The sequence below is a fragment of the Procambarus clarkii genome, chromosome 37 (assembly GCF_040958095.1).
Source record: "Procambarus clarkii isolate CNS0578487 chromosome 37, FALCON_Pclarkii_2.0, whole genome shotgun sequence".
Taxonomy (NCBI): Eukaryota; Metazoa; Arthropoda; class Malacostraca; order Decapoda; family Cambaridae; genus Procambarus; species Procambarus clarkii.
The window spans coordinates 11,924,279-11,945,131 of NC_091186.1; the positions used below are offsets into that span (position 1 = coordinate 11,924,279).

The window sequence follows — 20,853 nt, forward strand, 5'->3', positions numbered from 1 at the left end:
AACTGTACGCCTCTGTTCACCCAACAGTGAATGGGTATACCTGGTTGTTAAACGATTTGGTGGGTCGTATTCCAGGGAAAATTAAGATTAAGGACCTGCCCGAGGCGCTATGCGTGCTGGTGCCTGTACAAAAATGTAAGAACTCATGTATAAAAAAAAAAAAAAAATTACGTTAAAATCCATTATTGTCTAAAACCTGTGTCGACGTGACCATCGTGACGTCACGCACCTGGACCATACCCAGCCCCGCCTCCTCACATGAAAGTACTTATAGTAACAGTCTGGTCGGTCATACAAATATGGACGTGATGGACCAATAGAAAGTAGACTCTTGTAGTATTGAATTTGGACGAACCGGAAAAGTTTTTTTCTATTTATGCTGCTAATTAAATTAATAATTTTGTAACTAGCGTCAAAAAAATTTTATTTGCTTAGCTAAACGAACTAGAGGGTTTAGTTCCTGAACCGATTATGTGCCTCTGTAATCCTTTACACCACCGCCCACGGGATGGGTATGGGGTGCATAATAAAGGAAAAAATTGAATTAATGAAACCTCACCTAACTATCCTAGGCCTAATGCACGCTGAGGTTTTATATAGTACATATATGTGCTATACTTGGCTTAGGAATATATAAATTTCCTTTTTAGCTTTATTTTTCCTGACTCTATAAAGTGAATAGTATAAAATTCTACTTTCTATTGGTCCGCCACGTCGATATTTGAACGATGGTACACCTAGTTACACACAAATACAATCCTATCTGGAGGATGGGTTGTATATCATATTTCAACCCTCTCTCTCTCTATAAATATATATTATCAACAATCTTATGCCCCATCCAAGAATTCGAACCTGGGCCACAAGGACATCAACCATTAGCAAATCCAGTACCATGCCACCGAACTTTCAAACCTCCTCTCTCTCTACACCCGCATCCTTTTCCTGAATTTCATCTCCCCATCCCTCTACCTCCCCCATCCTTTCCAATCCCTTTGGACATCAAAGCTAAAGCTACCCACTCTGCCAGCGTCGGCTTGAGGAGCACTCAAGCTAAACCCTTATTTGTGTGATGCTCCAGCCTTTCCTCCTAAGGTTTCAAAACATCAAGAAAACAGTTAATTTAAAGTGTCCTCTCCTAACCTTACAGACTAAGGCAGAGGACCCAAAACAGAGAACGGGGTCCTATGCCTTAGTCTGACAGCACGTCACTTTCGCGAGCCGATTTCATTTTCTAGTATAACAATTGTTGGCCTTAGAAACGCATACGAGCGAAAAGCGACGTCTTTGTAAGAGGACAGCTTGATCGCTCAGCGCGATTCCTTGTTCAAGAAATTTATAAAATATCTGCGCCTGTACACCATGCTTCTCCGCCCGTCCCGCAACAGAAGAGTCGCATTTTGACGCATACTTTACCTAAGGCCAAAAACTGTCGTACTGGAAAATGGCAGCGGCTCGCGAAATAGACACAATGTTCCGTTTTCTGTTTTGGGGTCCTCTGGTAGGTTAGGATAAGGACACTTTAGTACCACAGTTTCTTGACGTTGGAAAACCATAGGAGGACTTGCTGAGACCATAAGTGTCGCGAGGCATAGTAATGAATTAACTCAAACAGTATTCTATTGAATGGGAAATATAACTAAAAACCTAACCTAACCCTTCCATGCAATCCTTCCTCTAATAAATGCTATCATAGGCCTAGTATAGTACATATACGTACTATATTAGGTCTAAGAGTGTTTAAGTTTTGTTTTAGATTTTTTCTCGAACTTTACCAAATTAATCGTACAAAGTGTTTCAGCTTCAGTGTTCCAACAGTACATATATTGACATGTCCGACCAAATAGTTGATATAAATATTATAATTTTAGGATTGGTTAATGTATATTTTTATTTATTTATATTCAAGAAGATACCGTAGGTTTGTGAGAGTACATAACATTGGTGTTCTTTATATTCAAGAAGATACCGTAGGTTTGTGAGAGTACATAACATTGGTGTTCTTACATTCTTGTAAAGCCACTAACGTCAGTAAGAAGCTTCAGGATGGGGGTCACCCCGCTATCTTGGACGAGTGGTAAACAGGTAGTGGGACAACACGGGCTGATACCTGTCTACAGTAGTGTATCCGAAGGCAGTTGATCCCTCACGTTTTAGATAGACACAGGAAATCTGTAAGTACAGAGGCCTGGGACAGTGTCACTGGTTCAAAGGCAGGCGTTGACTCACAATAACGTGGCTGAAGTATGTTGACCAGACCACACACTAGAAAGTGAAGGGACGACGACGTTTCGGTCCGTCCTGGACCGTTTTCAAGTCGATTGTGACTTGATCGATTTGAGAATGGTGCAGGACGGACCGAAACGTCGTCGTCCCTTCACTTATTAGTATGTGGTCTGGTCCACTTACTGGTTCAAACTAATTGACGCGGAGTGCTTGGACCTCAACACACGCAACGGAACCACTACTTCGTTTTGATGGTTGCCATATCGTTGCTACAGTGTTGTGGTTGCGATGTGTGTTTGCTGGCGTGGTTCCTGGGGTAAATGTACAGTCACTGACGACAACTACACACTTATACAATACACACTCATACACCACAAAATTACACACTACACTCTGAGAGAGAGAACTCTATCAACGCCAGAGGCCCGAAACTGTTCAACACGCTTCCCCTACACATGAGGTTCATAACTGGCCGACCTCTCACAGTGTTCAAGAGAGAACTCGAAAAAAAACTCCAAAGGATACCTGATCAACCAGGAGTCTTGGTCCAGGGACCGGGCCGCGGGAACGTTGGGCCCCGAAATCAAGGCAAGGTTAGGTACACACTCATTTACTACACACTCATGTACTGCACCCTCATTCACCACACCCATTCACTACATTCTCATTCACTACATTCTCATTCACTACACGCTGCTTCACCACTCACTTATACACTACACAATCTTAAACAGCAGTCAACCTTATGCAACATATAGCCAAACACAATGCAAACTACCTCAGATCTGGCAGTGACCCTACTGAGTCATCTGTCTGACAATGACTCCATTAAGTCAAATATCTGCTATTGGCTGTAATAAATCGATACTCTGGCAGCGACTGCACTAAGTCGACAATCTAGCACTGACAGTACTAAGTCGACTATCTAGCAGTGGCAGAACTAAATCAACTGTCTAGCAGAGACAGTACTAAGTCGAGTGTATAACAATAACAGTACTAAGTCTACTATCTAGCAGTGACCTTACTGGGTCACGAAAAACGTCGACCTCCACTAGCATGGACGACCTTGCATCTGCTAGAGGGACTTTCGCCTGGCCTGTGAGTGTCGGGGTCCCTGTTGTATATATATACGGAGCGTAGCGGCCCATGAACTATTCAGTAGACCAGCAGCAGCGTCTTCACCATGAAACCCATCTTCCTCTGCTTCCTCGGTGTGACCCCCGATCACCTTAACCTCTGTGGTGTTCACTGGAACACGACATTAGAATCATAATGAAGCACCATTAAAACACCATGCAATATTTCACAGATATTTTTGCTTTTGTCAAGAATTTGGAAAGTTAAATAACTGCAAAATAGTTACGTGTTGTGTTATTGATTAAAATATATAACTATTATTTATATTACGCTATTTAAAAATGCCTAAATTTGATTATATTGCAGTTACAATAACCAGAGCCAGCCGGTTTCCTAACAATATTTTGTCTACCAACTATGGTGCGCCTGCTGATAATGGCGGTTACTCATACGACAAAGATCTGCTGGGATCTGCCTCCTCCGTCGACTCTGCTTTGGAAGAAGATCCCATAGCCGTCCTGGCCGCCAGTATTCCCGGGGGCGGCGTCCCTGGCCAACACTACCCGATCCTGGCCTCTGTGCCACAAACCGGTTTCTCCTGCCAGTCTCAGGAGTTCCCGGGTTACTTCGCCGACACCGCTGACGAGGCCCGCTGCCAGGTCTTCCACATCTGCCAGTTCGACGGCCGCCTCGACTCCTTCCTGTGTCCCAACGGCACCGTCTTCAACCAGCAGTACTTCGTGTGTGACTGGTGGTTCAACGTCGACTGCGCCGCCTCCGAGCAGTTCTTCGCTCTCAACTCCGAGATCGGCAAGATCCCCGAGGACAACGTGGCCGCCGCCTCCGATCTATCCCTGTCTGAGACCTACGGCGTCCCTGAGGCCCAGGCCTCGGATCAGGTCCCTAGCGAGCTATACAGCACGCCAACCAGGTCGTGAGGAGTTCTGATGACTGCTGTGCGGACTCGGATTCGATAATAAATGCCTTTTTAACAGTAACAATAATCTTTACTGCATTATCATACAATTTATTTAATAATTTTTTTTCATAATAAATTAATATATATTGTCTCCATCGATGTTCCATTTTTCCACTATTCCCAATTTTAAACATTTCTTCTTCGCTGATTTCCCTTAAAATCTAGTACGTTGCTATCATGTCTCCGCTGTTCTTCCTGTTGGAATAATGTTAGTGTACGAGAGATATAGGAGAGTATTAGAGATAAGTATTAAAGAAACACGAGTTATATACACTGGAAGATGAAGCCAATTTCTCAGTATTGTATATCAATATCTATAAGCGAGAATGTCTGTCTGATCAATGTTGTAGTCCAGATGCTTAGGGCTAGCCACGCCCAACTTTGTAGGAATAATGGTCTGGGGTAGGGGATGGACATAGGCTAATCGAGGTGGGGCCTAAATTAAATATGTTCAGAAATATCAGCTTTGAACCCATCTCCCCAACTTTGCGATTTCCATGATCTAAAATGAAATCGGGAATGTGTTTTCCGAGGAGTTTACTCCAGTCGTTAAATTAGCACAATTTCATGATTTATTCGAAAACGGAGAACTGAATTCATTCGAGTAACAATGATGAAGAGAGAGAGTAGTTAAGATGGTTGCAGTGATGAAGATAGCATATGCAATGGAGATAGCATGTAGTGAAGATGTAAGATTAGGGGGAGAGGGAGGGGGCCAGGGTCCAGCTGGAAGATAAGCGGGGAGAGGGGAGGGACAAGGGGGTGCTAATGGGAAAGGGGGTGCTAATGGGAAAGGGGGGGGGATGAAATGGGGAAGATGGGTGGGACGAGGGAGGAGAGGATCAAGAGGAGGTGAGAGGGAGGGAAATGGAGAAAGAGGAGGTTGAGAAGGGGTGAAATGGTGGGTAGTGGAGTGGAGAGGAGGTTAAATAGGGAAAGGAAGCGAAGGTTAAATAAGGGAGAGGACAGCAGAGTCGGAAGAGGGAAGAGAGGGGAAGAAGAGACAGACTCAGACCCGAGCACCATCAGGAATCCCTCTAGTAGACTGTATGAGATGAACGGGTTACGGGGAAGGGAAGGGACAGCTCCTCGCCTCTAAGGAGAGAAATCTGGGAATCAACATACTCCAAACCAGACGCCAGAGGCTCACGAAAGCTGGTTAATGTCTGCAACATATGCAAAGCTTTCAACTGTCGAGATAGTCTTCTGGCACCTAGATATGGAAACTTTCAAATATTGGTGGCAACATGCGTAAGACTCATACTTGAGAACGTAGCCTCATTATGGGTTCTCCCCTGTAATAACAAAAATTAAACAAGAGAATGTAGTTTACGCAATGAGGCTGGTCCCAGAGATATGCAATGAGGCTGGTCCTAGAGATATGCAATGAGGCTGGTCCCAGAGATATGCAATGAGGCTGGTCCTAGAGATATGCAATGAGGCTGGTCCTAGAGATATGCAATGAGGCTGGTCCTAGAGATATGCAATGAGGCTGGTCCCAGAGATATGCAATGAGGCTGGTCCTAGAGATATGCAATGAGGCTGGTCCTAGAGATATGCAATGAGGCTGGTCCTAGAGATATGCAATGAGGCTGGTCCTAGAGATATGCAATGAGGCTGGTCCTAGAGATATGCAATGAGGCTGGTCCCAGAGATATGCAATGAGGCTGGTGCTAGAGATATTCAACGAGGCTGGTGCCAGAGATATTCAACGAGGCTGGTGCCAGAGATATTCAACGAGGCTGATGCCAGAATAGAGAGGAATAAGTTGCAGTGAAAGGCTCATAGTGCTGGCCTTCACTAAGCTACAACACAGGAGGTGCAAGAAGGATATGACACTAACGTAAAAGATTCCGAAGGGGAATCGATGAAGTTGACAAAGAAGCAAGAGAAGACTATATAAAATATAAGTTTCGATAAACTCGTTCGTCATGCGGGATGATTTTGTTACAAAATAACGGAACTTATTACTCGCAAACGTCATGTTTTGTTTACTGCTGGAAATGGAATTGCCTAAGTTAGCACTGCATACCTAGATAACCCTAACCAGGTATTGATAACCCTAACCTAGTATTGTCTGAGGTAAATAATCCTAGCTTAACCTACCATTGATAGACCTAATTAATTCTAACCTAACCTCGCATTGCAGACCTAGATAACCTTAGCCTAACCTAGTATTGCAAGAGCTCAATAACCCCATACCTAACCTAATATTTTCAGACCTAAATAATTCTAACCTAACAGCATTATCAGACCTATGTAATCCTATTCTAACCTTGCATTGGCAGACTTAAATAAGTCTAACCTAACCAAGCATTCCTAGGTCTTATCTGTCCTAACCTAACCAAACCACTCTAGACATTAATAATCTAAAACTTACCTAGAAGTGTGAATCTAAATAATTTTTAACCAAGCCTATCATTGTCAGACCTTATTAATCCAAATTTAGCCAAGAAATGCCAAACCTATCTAATCCCAATCAAGAACTGTCAGGCCTAAATTCTTGTAATCAAACCTAGCCTAACCTATACTAACTAAGCCTATTCTAACATTATCTAACCCATGAAAATACATTCCTCACCAGGTCAGGTTTAGATACTGTTCTGTGATCGATATTTCAAATTAATAAAGTAAGGAGTTGTGCATATTTATGGAGGGTCGCCCATCATCTAACTGCCACTAACTTAGAAGCCATGAAAGTATAAAGAGGTTTCCACCTGTGAAATTAGACCAGAGAATGCACCTCGAATTTGTAATTCATACCAACGTTTTAACTGAACTTATTAAATATAAGGAAGAGCGAGACATTAAGCGAAAGACAATATAAATTTCTAAGGCTACATTTCATGAATCAAAACAAACTGAACAAAATATATTCTCCTGATTAGTAACACTGAGGCAGGGGCTATTATTGCGGTTTACTGACAAATCAGTTTCGTCCCTCGCGGTGTTACAAATATCCAAAATTTTGGAATTTGTGTTTTATCAATAGAGAAGCGACCAAGATAGGTGACGGTTACTCCAACAATTAGTAGTAGGCATCCATCAGTCTCAGGCGACTGTGGAGTTGATAAGCAAAACACAGAGAAATCACATTATCGTGATATATCAATGAGAAATTCCACAGGAGCCGTGATGAGGTTTATATATATAACCCTTACCTAACCTAATATTTCCATACCTAAATAATTCATCTTATAAAATATAAGGCTAATGACAACTGTATTTCATAAATTTCATTTAACGCAATTTATCATCAATATTATTGAGGCGAATGCAAAATTTTTACTATAAATAACTACAGAGGAGTGCAGTTTTTACCTGAAAAATAAACTATAAAATATTTATTTAAAAAATATTAATTTATTATTATTATTGTTGAGATTAGTAAAGACACTATGGATAATAATAACATTATAGAAAGTATAAAAAATATTAACAGCAATAGTTGTAGTTATATAACAGAGGAGCTTTGCAGTATATATAATAGGAATATATTAACTGAAAAGGTATTTGTAATATTGCACTATACTATACAGTAAGTAGATAAGACAGAAGACACTTGAAACCCGCTAAATCATATCAGATCAGTTGAAATATTAATAATTTATTCTGAGTCTCACTTTACAAGGGTTGCAACATCCGTGTACCGAAGGAAGATGAAGAAATCCACTTGCCAGGACTATTTCATTATTTCTCTGTACTTTAGCGAATATCTACTGCACGTTTGCCAATGGCAGTGAGGGAGCGGAAGAGATAGCCTCTTGTTCCCCGAGCAGCGACGACCTTGCTTCTGCTACGGGCCTTTCCATGACCTAAGCGTGTTAGGGCTCGACGTCGTGTGTGTATATATAGCAGAGAGCCATGAATGCATCACCAGACAATCTCCTGCAGCTTCCCCTCCAACATGAACCTCATCTTCCTCAGCTTCCTTGGTACGGGTTTGGGTTACATCCTGTTTGGAATAGGATTCTTCATGGCGTTCGTGTAACTACCTATGTGTGGGATAGTTGGTCTACCAATATTTGGGATAGAAATCTCACTGGCGTTTGTGTAACTGCCTACTAATGTTGATTATTTCACAATATTGTGGTTCTAGGGTATATAGTGGTAAGCGCAGTCACTATCTTGCATCATAAGTTAAAACGGTACTAATTCGATCCCTGGCCAAGGCGTAATGATTAGGCACCATCCCTTTATTGTCTCCTCCCAGTACACTCAGCTGTTGAGTTGTAAACTCAACCAGCTGTTGTAAACAAATCTGGTTGTAAAATGATTAGCAAGTCGTGCTCTGTCTGGTAAAACAGCGTTCAGTAATAAACCTCTGACCTCTGCTCGTTCTTAATGCGTCGCATCCGTCACGGAATCGACCAAACCGACAAAACTGCGAGGGTTTTAGTCCAAAATAAAAGCATCGTAATATTGACGATTCTGAGCACCGGCCGCGGTAAGTTAGGCGGGTTGTTCGGGTTCAAATATTTCGGGTTAGGTAAAAGGGTTGTATTTTTACGGAGTGTCAGATCGTGATAACGAGCTGATTCCGCTGTGGGTGTACATCCCATCGTGGTTCATCTGCATTTAGCAGAGTTCTTGTACATTTATGTAAGCAATAAGAGCATGTACACATTTACAGAGGTAACGGTAGTATTGTATCCCGTGCGAAGGCAGTCCGTTCTCTAGAGCATTGCCAATCCCAGAACCCACGGATTGAACAAGGGACATCACGTAAATTGTGCGAGCCGCTATTATTTTTAGCACCTCTTACTTTTATGTTGGGAACCTTTACGTCAAAATATGATGTGTTATGCGAGAGAACAGGATTATCATGTTTGAGGAATAGATTGAATACAAAATAGCTCAACTCCCTCGTATGAAGTGACAGAGACAAGCCAAAAGTTCTAAGGTTCCAGGATGAACTGAAACGTCATTACTTCCATGTCATCAGTGTGGATTAAATTATTGATGTTTAGCGACGTTTTCATTGATTATGTTTCGCATCAATTAAATAACTCAATACTTATTGATTAATAATACAGCCCCAAATATGGTGCCAAGGCGCACTAAAATAACAATAACGTGATATATCAAATGAACAAATATTGTATCGTATACTGAATTAAATATGTTTGAGAAGATCATATTTAGCATTTGCTAATTACGCTAGCTGTGAGTCTTTTATTAGAACAATTGGCCAATCGTTATAAACCATTAATCAATCCTCATTTTTAAAAAATATAGTGCCTCATTTGCAACCCACTACGATTATTATTATAGTGAGTGTTTGGTCTATTGAATTGTCTTGTAGAGGGTAACCTAAGATTCATTTTACATTTTTAGTTTCCCAGTAAATATATTAGTGTGCCCTAAGAACGTATTTGACTTCAAATATTATATTTACTTACAGAGAAAATCCACAGGAGCCGTGATGAGGATTAGAACATATGCACCGGGTGTTCCCAGATGCACGCTCTAGTCGACTAAGCCATTGGGACCATCCAGTGCATAGGTTCGAAACCTCATCACGACTGTGGAATTTCTCATTGATATATCACGATAATGTGATTTGTCTGTGTTTTGCTCACAGACTTCGTTCCTAGACAATAGATATAACTACCTTGATATTTAGTAACCATATTGTTGCAGCTACAGTGGCCAGCTCCAGCCGGCTCACAAGCGGTGCTTTGTCCACCAGCTATGGTGCGCCTGCTGACAATGGCGGTTACTCATACGACAGAGATCTGCTGGGATCTGCCTCCTCCGTCGACACCGCTCTGGAAGAAGATCCCATAGACGCCCTGGCCGCCAATATTCCCGGGGGCGGCGTCCCTGGTCAACACTACCCGATCCTGGCCTCTGTGCCACAAACCGGTTTCTCCTGCCAGGCTCGGGAGTTCCCGGGTTACTTCGCCGACACCGCTGACGAGGCCCGCTGCCAGGTCTTCCACATCTGCCAGTTCGACGGCCGCCTCGACTCCTTCCTGTGTCCCAACGGCACCGTCTTCAACCAGCAGTACTTCGTGTGTGACTGGTGGTTCAACGTCGACTGCTCCGCCTCCGAGCAGTTCTTCGCTCTCAACTCCGAGATCGGCAAGATCCCTGAAGACAACGTGGCCGCCGCCTCCGATCTATCCCTGTCTGAGACCTACGGCGTCCCTGAGGCCCAGGCCTCGGATCAGGTCCCTAGCGAGCTATACAGCACGCCAAACAAGCTCTAAGAACACCCTCATCATAACATTCCGTCAGACTTCAATATGTCATATTTTAACCATGAATAATTGCCACATCCAAGTGACCTTGTATTTAAATTCGTATTTATGTTGCAATACAATATATTACAAATTATTTATATTATTTTATATATAGCATAGGTAATAATGTTTTTCCTGACTTAGTGAATATTGGAGCCTTGCAGACATAACACTGATGAAGTCAATATTGCTTTTCATCATACTCATATGAATTTGGTTTGAATGGCTGAGGTTCTATAGAAATCACGGGAAGCTCCATTGTCGAGGCTTGGAGAGGAGTGGGGTCTAAGACCTGAGAAAAGTATGTTCCATATCCCCCAACCACTTGGGCTGGACGCTAGAGCGACGGTCTCACTTCATTGAGGTCGGCGTTCAATCCCCGACCTTCCAAGTGGTTGAGCACTGTTCCTTCCCTCCGTCCAATCCCAAATTCTTATCCTGACCCCTTCCAAGTGCTATACAGTCATAATGGCTTGGCGCTTTCCCTGATAATTCCCTCACTCCCTCCGTCATCACTACTCTATAAACGAACCTAATCATACCTAACCTAATCTATCCTTACATACCGAAAATAAGAGATAACATGTGCTCTATTAATAGTGTGCAACGATCGTATGGACGTCATTATGATGTCATTAGGCATAATCTTAGTGCCTAAAGATCGTGGTTGCTATATAGTCTTCCCGGTTTGGTGCCTTTTTTTGATAATTACTTACTCCATAGGCACATTAAGTATTAGTAGTAGGTTTTTAAAAGTTTTGAACTTCGGCAAAGCCGATTAATAGTTTGCTTTCCCCCTTAAAACCAATTTTACAAATTCTTTATTACATAGTTTTGTACCATTACTTTGTTCCCTGTAATGCTACATCCAGATATGAATGTTGCCAGAACACACTTTGATTATTAATACACCAACTGCCAAGTCCAGTCTTTGAATTATGAAAACTAAACCATACAATTTATATATTTTAATAAAATTCAGATTGGTCATAATAGGTGACTTTAATTTGTAGCTTTTAACTTCTCCTGTTTCTATAAGATTATCTACTTGGTTCTTTCAGCTTGTTAAAAGATGATAAATTTCCTATGGGTGAGCCTCCACTTGTTCCTGAGAATGAACCTTCCCTTGTTCCTGTGATTGAGCCTCTAATTTATCTTATGGGTGATCCTATGTTGGTTAAGAGGTTCTGTGTGACCGTTGGAAGAGTTACTCCTGAGGCGCGTAAGGCTGGCCGGGCTTGGTAATAGGACCGCCTTTTTCCGACCAATCCAGGAATGAGCCGTAATACAGTCTGCAAAAATAAATATTACTTTAAAGTCTGCAGCAAAAAACATTACCTAAAAGTTTGTAGGTGTCAAATATTACCCTAAAGGTTGCAAAACAAAAATACTTATAAGTCTGCAGTAAAATATTTTTATTTATTTTCTAATTCTGCAAACTTGAATGATATATATTTAGCTTTAAGTATAGTTTTAGCTGTATCAATTTTCAGCGTATGTTAGCTGAAAAATTGAGCTTAGTCTTGGACTATGCCCAGGACAAAGAATAAATTGTTTGTTAATAACTATGGTGGCCTTAATATCCCTCCAGAGGTTAATAGGCCTAAAAAGCCCAATATCAAATGTTAACTAGACGGTAAACTGACACACGTTCAGGTTGCGTACAACGACTGTTGTATATGTACTGAAGGTTTACTTAACACCTGGATAATATCCAGGGCTAAAGTATTCCTACTGGCTGGTCAGTAAGCACTTATGTGGCCTTAATTAAATAGTTCAGAGGTTGAACGACCTTGGGGCCCAAGAATAATGAAGATAAATATAAATATCTTTGTTGGTTGTCAGATAGAATTAGATTAGATTAGCCACTTACTTGTGTTTGGTGAACCCCTTGGCCTTTAGGATATCGTGAGCAAAGCCGACTCTTCTGCCGGATCTGCAGAGGATGACTAGAGTAGGGTCCTCCGGGTTAAGCTTAGGGAAGCCATACTTGGTCTTAAAGGACTCCTCACCCAGTCCCAAGGACTCCTCCAGCTCCTGCACTGTGGGGTTATAATAGTAGTTGAAGCTATAGTGGAGGAAGTGATAGGCAGAATGTCTTATAAATTAGAGAACCATGTTTTGAATAATAATCTATCACCATACGCCCTTCACCACTAACCCCTCACCACACACCCCCCTCATCACACACACCCTCACCACACCCCCCTCACCACACACACCCCTCATCACACACCCGTCACAACACACACCCTTCACCACACACCTCCCTCACCACACACACCCCTCATCACACACCCCTCACCACACCCCCCTCACCACACACACCCCTCACCACGCACCTCTTACTTCAAACTACACACGGAGGATTTCAGGAAGTTACAGAAGAACTTAGAATTCAAACTTCAGGAATTGGTAAACAAATGGTTGCTGGAATTCAATCTTAGTAAGTGTAAGATAATGAAGGTGGGAAAGGGAGAAAGGAGACCAGGAGGGATTTATGCCATAGGGGAAAAGCAGCTATAGGAATCTGAAGAAGAGAAAGATTTCGGAATGTATATAATTCCAACATTAACACCAGAGGCACACATAAAGAGAGTAACATGGGCAGCATATGGAACGCTGGCAAACATCAGAACATCGTTTAGAATTCTAAATCAGGACTCCGAGGTAATCTATTCGACATGTGTTACCCCAATACTGGAATATGCAACACCGGCATAGAATTCATAGAAAGATTGATGATATTTTGGCGAGATATAAGAATTTTGCATCAAGATTGTTACCTTTCGTTGCATTGTCTGTGTACCTAATCATAAAATTATTTCTGTGTATGTCTAGCAACATACTGTATGTGTAAAGAAAAATGTATATACCACTCAGAATGACCCGTAATATGTTGATTGTGATGTGTCTATATATATATGAACACGTTGTACTGAACGGGGCGAGAAGAGCTGGAGCTACCTCATCCCTTTGTGTGTATTTATACAACCATAAACTTATTTGAAATTGAATTTGTGAAGCATAAACCCAAATTTGAAAAAGTTCAAAGGTTTGCAACAACATGGGTGCCAGAACAAAGAGGGTTGAAGCTATGAGAAAAGATTAATGGAACTAGATCTCACAACCATGAAGGATAGAAGAAACAGGATGCATATGATCACAACATACAAGATACTGAGGGGGAATAGACAAAATGGAAAAAGACAGCCGCTTTGCATTGAGAGAAAGTAGGACAAGAGGACATAAATAGAAACTCAAATAATTCGAAGAAATGGTATAAAATACTGTACAGATGGCCAACAAATGATATGCAATGAAAGAAGACTTTGTAGAAGCCACCTCCATCCACAACTTTAGGGACAGATTCGACAAAAAAATCGAATGTCAGAGTAGTTAAATTATAACGAAACAGTACACCAAAACTTATAGGCGAGGCAAAGACAACTAAACACTAATAAGTAAGTACCCGTTACCACACCACACACACACCCTCGTCACATCCCGTCACACCCCTCAGCACACACTACACATACCTCACCCTCACACCACACACACCCCTCCTCCTCACACCACCCCTCGGCACATCCCGTCACACCCCTCAGCACACACTACACATACCTCACCCTCACACCACACACCCCTCCTCCTCACCCCCCCCCCCTCGTCACATCCCGTTACACCCCTCAGCACACACTACACATACCTCACCCTCACACCACACACACCCCTCCTCACACCCCCCCTCGTCACATCCCGTCACACCCCTCAGCACACACTCCACATACCTCACCCTCACACCACACACACCCCTCCTCACACCCCCCTCGTCACATCCCGTCACACCCCTCAGCACACACTACACATACCTCACCCTCACACCACACACACCCCTCCTCACACCCCCCCTCGTCACATCCCGTCACACCCCTCAGCACACACTACACATACCTCACCCTCACACCACACACACCCCTCCTCACACCCCCCCCCTCGTCACATCCCGTCACACCCCTCAGCACACACTACACATACCTCACCCTCACACCACACAACACTAACGACGCCTCACCACTCACCAGGAAGAACATGAGAACCAGGAAGTTGTCCGTGTTCCTTCACCTCCTCTCGTGTCCTGACATCGACAACAAGCAGTTCAGATAAATTCTTCAACAACTCCTCGTAATTGATGGCTGTAAGTATTTATTCCAATTAAAATTAATTATAATAATAATAATAACATAAGAATAAGGGTAACTGCAGAAGGCCTATTGGCCTATATGAGGCAGCTCCTATTTATAACCACCATATCCCACTCATATACACATCCAACCCTCGCTTGAAACAATAAAGGGACTCCACCTCCTCCACGCCACATGGCAAATGATTCCACAAATCAACAACCTTGTTACCGAACTAGTATTTACCCAGGTCTTTCCGAAATCTAAACTTATCCAGTTTATACCCATTGTTATACTCATTATTATAATGTAATAAGAATGATGATCATTTTATATATAATAATCATGATACAAATAACATAACAAATCTGTAAATCAATTTTGTCAACACAATAGACTCATTAGAAATCAACAAACTTAAATGCCAACAAAAGTCCACTACGGGCTTAAATTAACATAGTCTGTGCTACTTAAAAAATTTTCTTTCGATTAGCTGAATCTAAAACAACAACATCTCTTAGACATGCAAGTGCGTACTATACTACTTTGTTTATATACTCTGGTAGTTAACTTTAGTCCTGGCCTGTGGTTAGGAGTAAAGTAAAGTAAACTTGATGGTTGATCAGTAGGTAATTGCGGTGGTCGAAAGTGTAAACTTCACACCAAATAACTGACATTAAGTGTTATACACCAAAAAGTGTATAACTTCACTTCTTAGTGTGTATAATCTGAGGGTATATTTTAGCTAAGAACATTGTCCACAAACCAAGTACACTTGCTGATTGTTCAGTATAAGCACTTGTGACAATAACCGAATAGAGGTTGATGGGAGTTAAGCGCAACTCCAAACTGATATTGCAACCGTTCCAGAAAAAATATGATAGTTCCTGTGGCGACTCTGGGTGTAATATAAAATAAGTCTTATACTATTAGTTTTAATAAAAGATAAACAATGAAATACGTTTAACAATCAACCTAACCTACCTAGGCCTAAATAAGCAAACCAGGTTTAAATATATATATACAGTTGAAGCCTAATTTAGTGCATATTTATAGTATATAAGTCTATAAACGGTTTGCTGCTGCCTTCCCCATTCACACAGCAAAATATATAGTGCAAAAGGTGAATTTTTGGGTGTGTAACAATCTATTTGTACATTCTTTCCTTAGTAATTATGTTAGCGGCCATGTTGGTGGCAGTAGTAATATTAATATTTGAAGTGGTTGGATTCTGTTCCTTACGTCCGTTCTATCCCCACTCCTTGTCCTACTATCCCAGCTACTTGTCCCCATTTCCCAGATTCTTATCCTATCCTAGCTCCTTATCCTAATATCCCAGCTCCGTGTCCCCTTATCCCAGCTCCTTGTCCTAATATCCCAGCTCCTTGTCCCGGTATTCTCAGCTCCTTGTCCCGGTATCCCAGCTCCTTGTCCTAATATCTCTTTCAGATGTTACATAGTCAAACTGGCTTAAAAGTTTCTCAAAAATATATACCACATATCACATTGATCACAGACCACTATAACTATACACAGATATGTGTATTTCGTCACTTGGTGTACATATAAACAATTTATTTTAGTCCTGATCAGGATTATATACAATGCCAATAATCTACACATCAAGCCAAATTTATAATTCAATAACTTGTTATTGAATTATAGAGGCGACGGTGGGAATGGTGCCGGATGTGACCCGCAGTTCTTGCGGTGGGGAACTACACAAAGCCTCGCGGCTGCTCGTGCCTGTCGGCGGATGACGATTATGCCTCGTGACAGGTACAGCCCGTCCTCTCGTGTTGTCACAACGTCAGGAAAATGATGTACTAAATTCCTATAACCTAACCTAACCGATGGACCCTGTAATTGAAAACTTAATATCCCGTCAATTTAGCCAGCCGCTGTGCTTTATAGGACATTATATTTTGTCTGTTGGGATTTTTACGTCAAAATACGATGTATTATTCTAGAGAACAGGTTGCCTGGTAGATGCTTAGCGACCCATGGTGTCCTCCTGAGAGGTGAGATATGTACGGACTTTCCCACCCACTTACAGATAACCCCAGATTAGGCCTCATATCTATGTGGACGCGGGTCGGAGATAGCTGCTCAGGGTCGCCCATGCCACATTCTTAACCCCCACGATGATTTAGGTAGCTACATCTACCTAAATATTTTGAAAGCAATTTTTCAAAGTAAATTTTTTATCATAGTCATATACAATATCAGTCGCTGTTCTCGATAAAATTAACAAATATTCTGCTATTCATGCTTTGGTCATAACACCATAAAATACATATCTTCAAACATCCCTCACTACTCCTGCAGCTCGTCCTCCTAAGGTTACCCAACGTCAAGAAATTATCGTACTAAAGTGACCTCTCCTAATCTACCATAGAATGTTTCCCAAAAATAGAAAACGGGACATTATGTCAATTTCGCGAGCCGCAAATATTTTCTAGTACGAAAATTTTTGCCCTTAGATAGAGTATGAGGACAGGATTGGAGGAGTGCTTTCTCCAACCAAAGGAAGACTCAACACCCTCAAACAAATTCAAAGTCAAAAGAAAACTGTTATATTCTTTGATTATGTCGTTAATAATAAAGACATACTGACACTTGCTCTTGTGTTATTTGTTATAATTCATTGAGTCGGGGGACAGGCAGCCAGCATATACATACAGTACATATCGAGAGCCCCCCAAGGGTCGAATTACAACCCCCTCCCCCTTAGGATGCAACCCTCACAACAGCTGCCGGACTCTTTAGTGAAACACTAAACGAAAAGTTCCAAACTGTGTTTGTACAAAATGAAATCTTCAGGGAACCAGACACAATAAGAATTCCAGAGAACAACATAGAGCACATAGAGGTGTCTAGAGATGAAGTGGAAAAAATGCTCATGGAGCTAAGTAAGAACAAAGCAGTTGGTCCAGATGGAGTTTCACCATGGGTTCTGAGAGAATGTGCACCTGAGCTCAGCATTTCACTTCAACTGATTTTTCAGGCATCCCTGTGTGCAAGAGTTGTAGCTGATGTGTGGAAAAAGGCTAACATAGTTCCAATCTACAAAAGTGGAAACAGGGAAGACCCCCTTAATTATAGACCTGTATCATTGACAAGTGTAACAGTCAAAATATTGGAAAAAATAATTAAAACTAAATGGGTAGAACACCTGGAGAAAAACTATATAATATCAGACAGACAGTATGGTTTTCGATCTGGAAGATCCTGTGTAACGAACTTACTCAGTTTTTATGATCGAGCCACAGAGATATTACAGGAAAAAGATGGTTGGGTTGACTGCATCTATCCTCTAAGAAAGGCTTTCGACAAAGTTCCCCATAAGAGGTTGTTCTGGAAACTGGAACATATTGGAGGGGTGACAGGTAAGATTCTAACATGGATGAAAAATTTTCTAACTGACAGAAAAATGAGGGCCGTAATCAGAGGCAAGGTATCGGATTGGAGGAATGTCACAAGTAGAGTACCACAGGGTTCAGTTCTTGCACCGGTAATGTTCATTGTCTACATAAACGATCTACCAGTGGGAATACAGAATTATATGAACATGTTTGCTGATGATGCTAAGATAATAGGGAAGATAAGAAACCTAGATGATTGTCATGCCCTTCAAGAAGACCTGGACAAAATAAGTATCTGGAGCAACACTTGGCAAATGGAATTTAATGTGAATGTGGAATTAATGTGCCTTGTTATGGAATGTGGAATAGGATAACATAAACCCCACACAACCTAAAATTATGTGAGAAATCTTTAAAGAATTCTGACAAAGAAAGGGATCTAGGGGTGGTTCTAGATAGAAAACTGTCATCTGAGGACCACATTAAGAACATTGTGCGAGGAGCCTATGCTAGTCTTTCTAACTTCAGAATTGCTTTTAAATACATGGATGGAGAAAGAAATTTTTCACGACTTTTGTTAGACCAAAGCTAGAATATGCAGCGGTTGTGTGGTGCCCATATCTTAAGAAGCACATCAACAAACTGGAAAAGGTGCAACGACATGCTACTAAGTGGCTCCCAGAACTGAAGGACAAGAGCTACGAGGAGAGGTTAGAGGCATTAAATATGCAAAAACTAGAAGATAGAAGAAAAAGAGGCGATATGATCACTACGTACAAAATAGTAACAGGAATCGATGAAATTGATAGGGAAGAATTCCTGATACCTGGAACTTCAAGAACAAGAGGTCATAGATTTAAACTAACGAAACAAAGCTGCCGGAGAAATATAAGAAAATTCACTTTTGTAAACAGAGTGGTAGACGGTTGGAACAAGTTAGGAGAGAAGGTGGTGGAGGCCAAGACCGTCAGTAATTTCAAAGCGTTATATGACAAAGAGTGCTGGGAAGACGGGACACCACGAGCGTAGCTCTCATCCTGTAACTACACTTAGGTAATTATACTTAGGTAATTACTCCCGGGTACTTATTTACTGCTAAGTGAATAGAGGCATTAGGTAAAAGGAAATACATCCAGCCATTTGTCCCACCTGAGAGTCAACCCGGGATCCTCGACTGTGAGTCGAGGACGAAGCTAATGACTGGCAAAAATATAGATTGAACTTCGATCACAGGTTTCAGTGACCTGTCGCCCAATAGTAAATTGAGCCGGCTTCCTGTCCTCGTCGAGGCCACTTGTGTTAGTGGCTCTCAGGTAAATTCAGGTAGGGGAGTTGGTTCACAAAAGCTTGGTTCCGGGCTGGATTCTCAGAGCGCAAAGTTTGGTTCTTCCTTACACCTGATAACTCTGTTCACCTTGCAGTTAATGGGTTCCCCGGGAGTTATTGAACTGTTGTGGGTTGCCACTTGGTGAAGGTTATTCATTGTCGTATGTAGACTTACATCTGATGCCGCTGTTCACCTAACAGTGAATCCGTGTACGAGAGTTATTCAGCTGTTGTGGGTTGCATCCTGAGGAAGATCAGACGCTGGCCAAGAAGGACCTAACACCTGATGCTTCTGCCTGCCAGTCAACAGTAAGCACTCGGAAGATGGTAGACAGTTGTGGGTTGGGTCCTGGGGAATGGCTGCCTTAGCCCCTCGGGCGGGAGGCCTCGACAATCACTATACAGACTTGTGGTCCCTGACAACAGGACTCTACAAGTGCAAGAACAGACTATCGCCTGCTGGTATTGTTATTACTGTGTAGTGAAGATGGAACACAACGGGTGCCGTGAATGACATCATCACCCCCCCACCCCGTCATGAAGGGAGGTTGTAGCCACAACTGGCCGCAGTACCTGGCAACTTTTTATATTACCTCTAGGGAATTATATTCTGTAAAAAAATATTCAGTAAAGTTCGTTGAACAATTGTACTCGTTTAACCGGCATTAAATCACATCAAAATATATTAGAAGTCATGATAAATCATGCTTGAGAATACAGTCTCAACATATTACAGTTATAAGTATGCTAGTTACCACTTATTCATTATTATCTTATATACCTATATTTTTCAATAACGACTGGATCATATATACGATAGGAGGTGTAACTCGCTTCTCGGTGTGTATACACCGAGTTTACTTTAGTCCTAGACAATGTTCAGGACTAAGTATACCTGCGGATTACTCAATAACCTGTCGTTGTTGCCATAATATCCTGCCATAGGTTGATATAGGCATTATGCCCAACACCAAACCAGCCCAGCCTTAACATGATTTGAACAATTGAACCACCAACTTCCCTAACGCCATAAATTCATTCTTAGAAATCCGCAGACTTACTTGTCATTGTTGTAAATGGCGACAGTCGCAGGTTGGACACGTAGTCAGCGCCAAGGACAGGCAAGCACTGCGGACTTTGAGGTGTGGCTCGCTACAAGACGAGCTGCTGGTCATTGACCTCGTCTGATTGATAGTCAAGCGGTGTAACTTAGCAGTCGGTATATACGGTACGTTCTGTACCGTATATACTGAAGCTTGGTATATTGTATACTTGGGATACAATACTGGTATTGGTAGTTTGGTATTGTATACCGTATATACTGTAACTTGGGGTACTGAACTTAGATTTGGGGAAACTCTGTCATTTGTGATGAACTGTTTTGGTACTTCGTGGATACAGTATATGTAATTATGTGATTTTTTTTTTTTTTTGGGGGGGGGGATATT

At 41.8% G+C, this 20,853-nt stretch overlaps 3 protein-coding genes across 3 annotated transcripts; 2 read left to right on the forward strand and 1 right to left on the reverse strand.

Moving 5' to 3' along the window:
• The first annotated feature begins 3,644 nt into the window (after positions 1-3,644).
• LOC123765984 (uncharacterized) lies at positions 3,645-4,343 on the forward strand. The gene has a single exon (XM_045754847.2). It carries the CDS (start codon positions 3,645-3,647, stop codon positions 4,239-4,241), a length of 597 nt encoding a protein of 198 aa, XP_045610803.2. The 3' UTR covers positions 4,242-4,343.
• A 574-nt stretch (positions 4,344-4,917) lies between these two features.
• Positions 4,918-11,338, forward strand: LOC123765917 (uncharacterized). The gene is made up of 2 exons (XM_045754781.2): positions 4,918-4,971; positions 9,880-11,338. Exons 1-2 carry the CDS (start codon positions 4,918-4,920, stop codon positions 10,495-10,497), a joined length of 672 nt encoding a protein of 223 aa, XP_045610737.2. The 3' UTR covers positions 10,498-11,338.
• A 145-nt stretch (positions 11,339-11,483) lies between these two features.
• Positions 11,484-20,616, reverse strand: LOC123765766 (rhodanese domain-containing protein CG4456). Its single transcript, XM_045754497.2, has 4 exons — positions 20,467-20,616; positions 14,613-14,726; positions 12,404-12,572; positions 11,484-11,822 (listed from the first exon to the last, which is right to left on the reverse strand). Exons 1-4 carry the CDS (start codon positions 20,471-20,473, stop codon positions 11,738-11,740), a joined length of 375 nt encoding a protein of 124 aa, XP_045610453.1. The 5' UTR covers positions 20,474-20,616; the 3' UTR covers positions 11,484-11,737.
• Positions 20,617-20,853: the final 237 nt, after the last annotated feature.

What these genes read in the sequence shown, in the direction of transcription:
- LOC123765984 (XM_045754847.2), top strand. Translation starts at nt 3,645, where the DNA reads ATGCCTAAATTTGATTATATTGCAGTTACAATAACCAGAGCCAGCCGG.
- LOC123765917 (XM_045754781.2), top strand. Translation starts at nt 4,918, where the DNA reads ATGGTTGCAGTGATGAAGATAGCATATGCAATGGAGATAGCATGTAGT. An exon ending in AGATAGCATGTAGTGAAGAT is followed by an intron (nt 4,972 to 9,879) that starts GTAAGATTAGGG and finishes CTTCGTTCCTAG; the next exon opens with ACAATAGATATAACTACCTT.
- LOC123765766 (XM_045754497.2), bottom strand. An exon ending in TGGTTCTCATGTTCTTCCTG is followed by an intron (nt 12,573 to 14,612) that starts GTGAGTGGTGAG and finishes ATAACCCCACAG; the next exon opens with TGCAGGAGCTGGAGGAGTCC. An exon ending in AAGGGGTTCACCAAACACAA is followed by an intron (nt 11,823 to 12,403) that starts GTAAGTGGCTAA and finishes TTATTTTTGCAG; the next exon opens with ACTGTATTACGGCTCATTCC.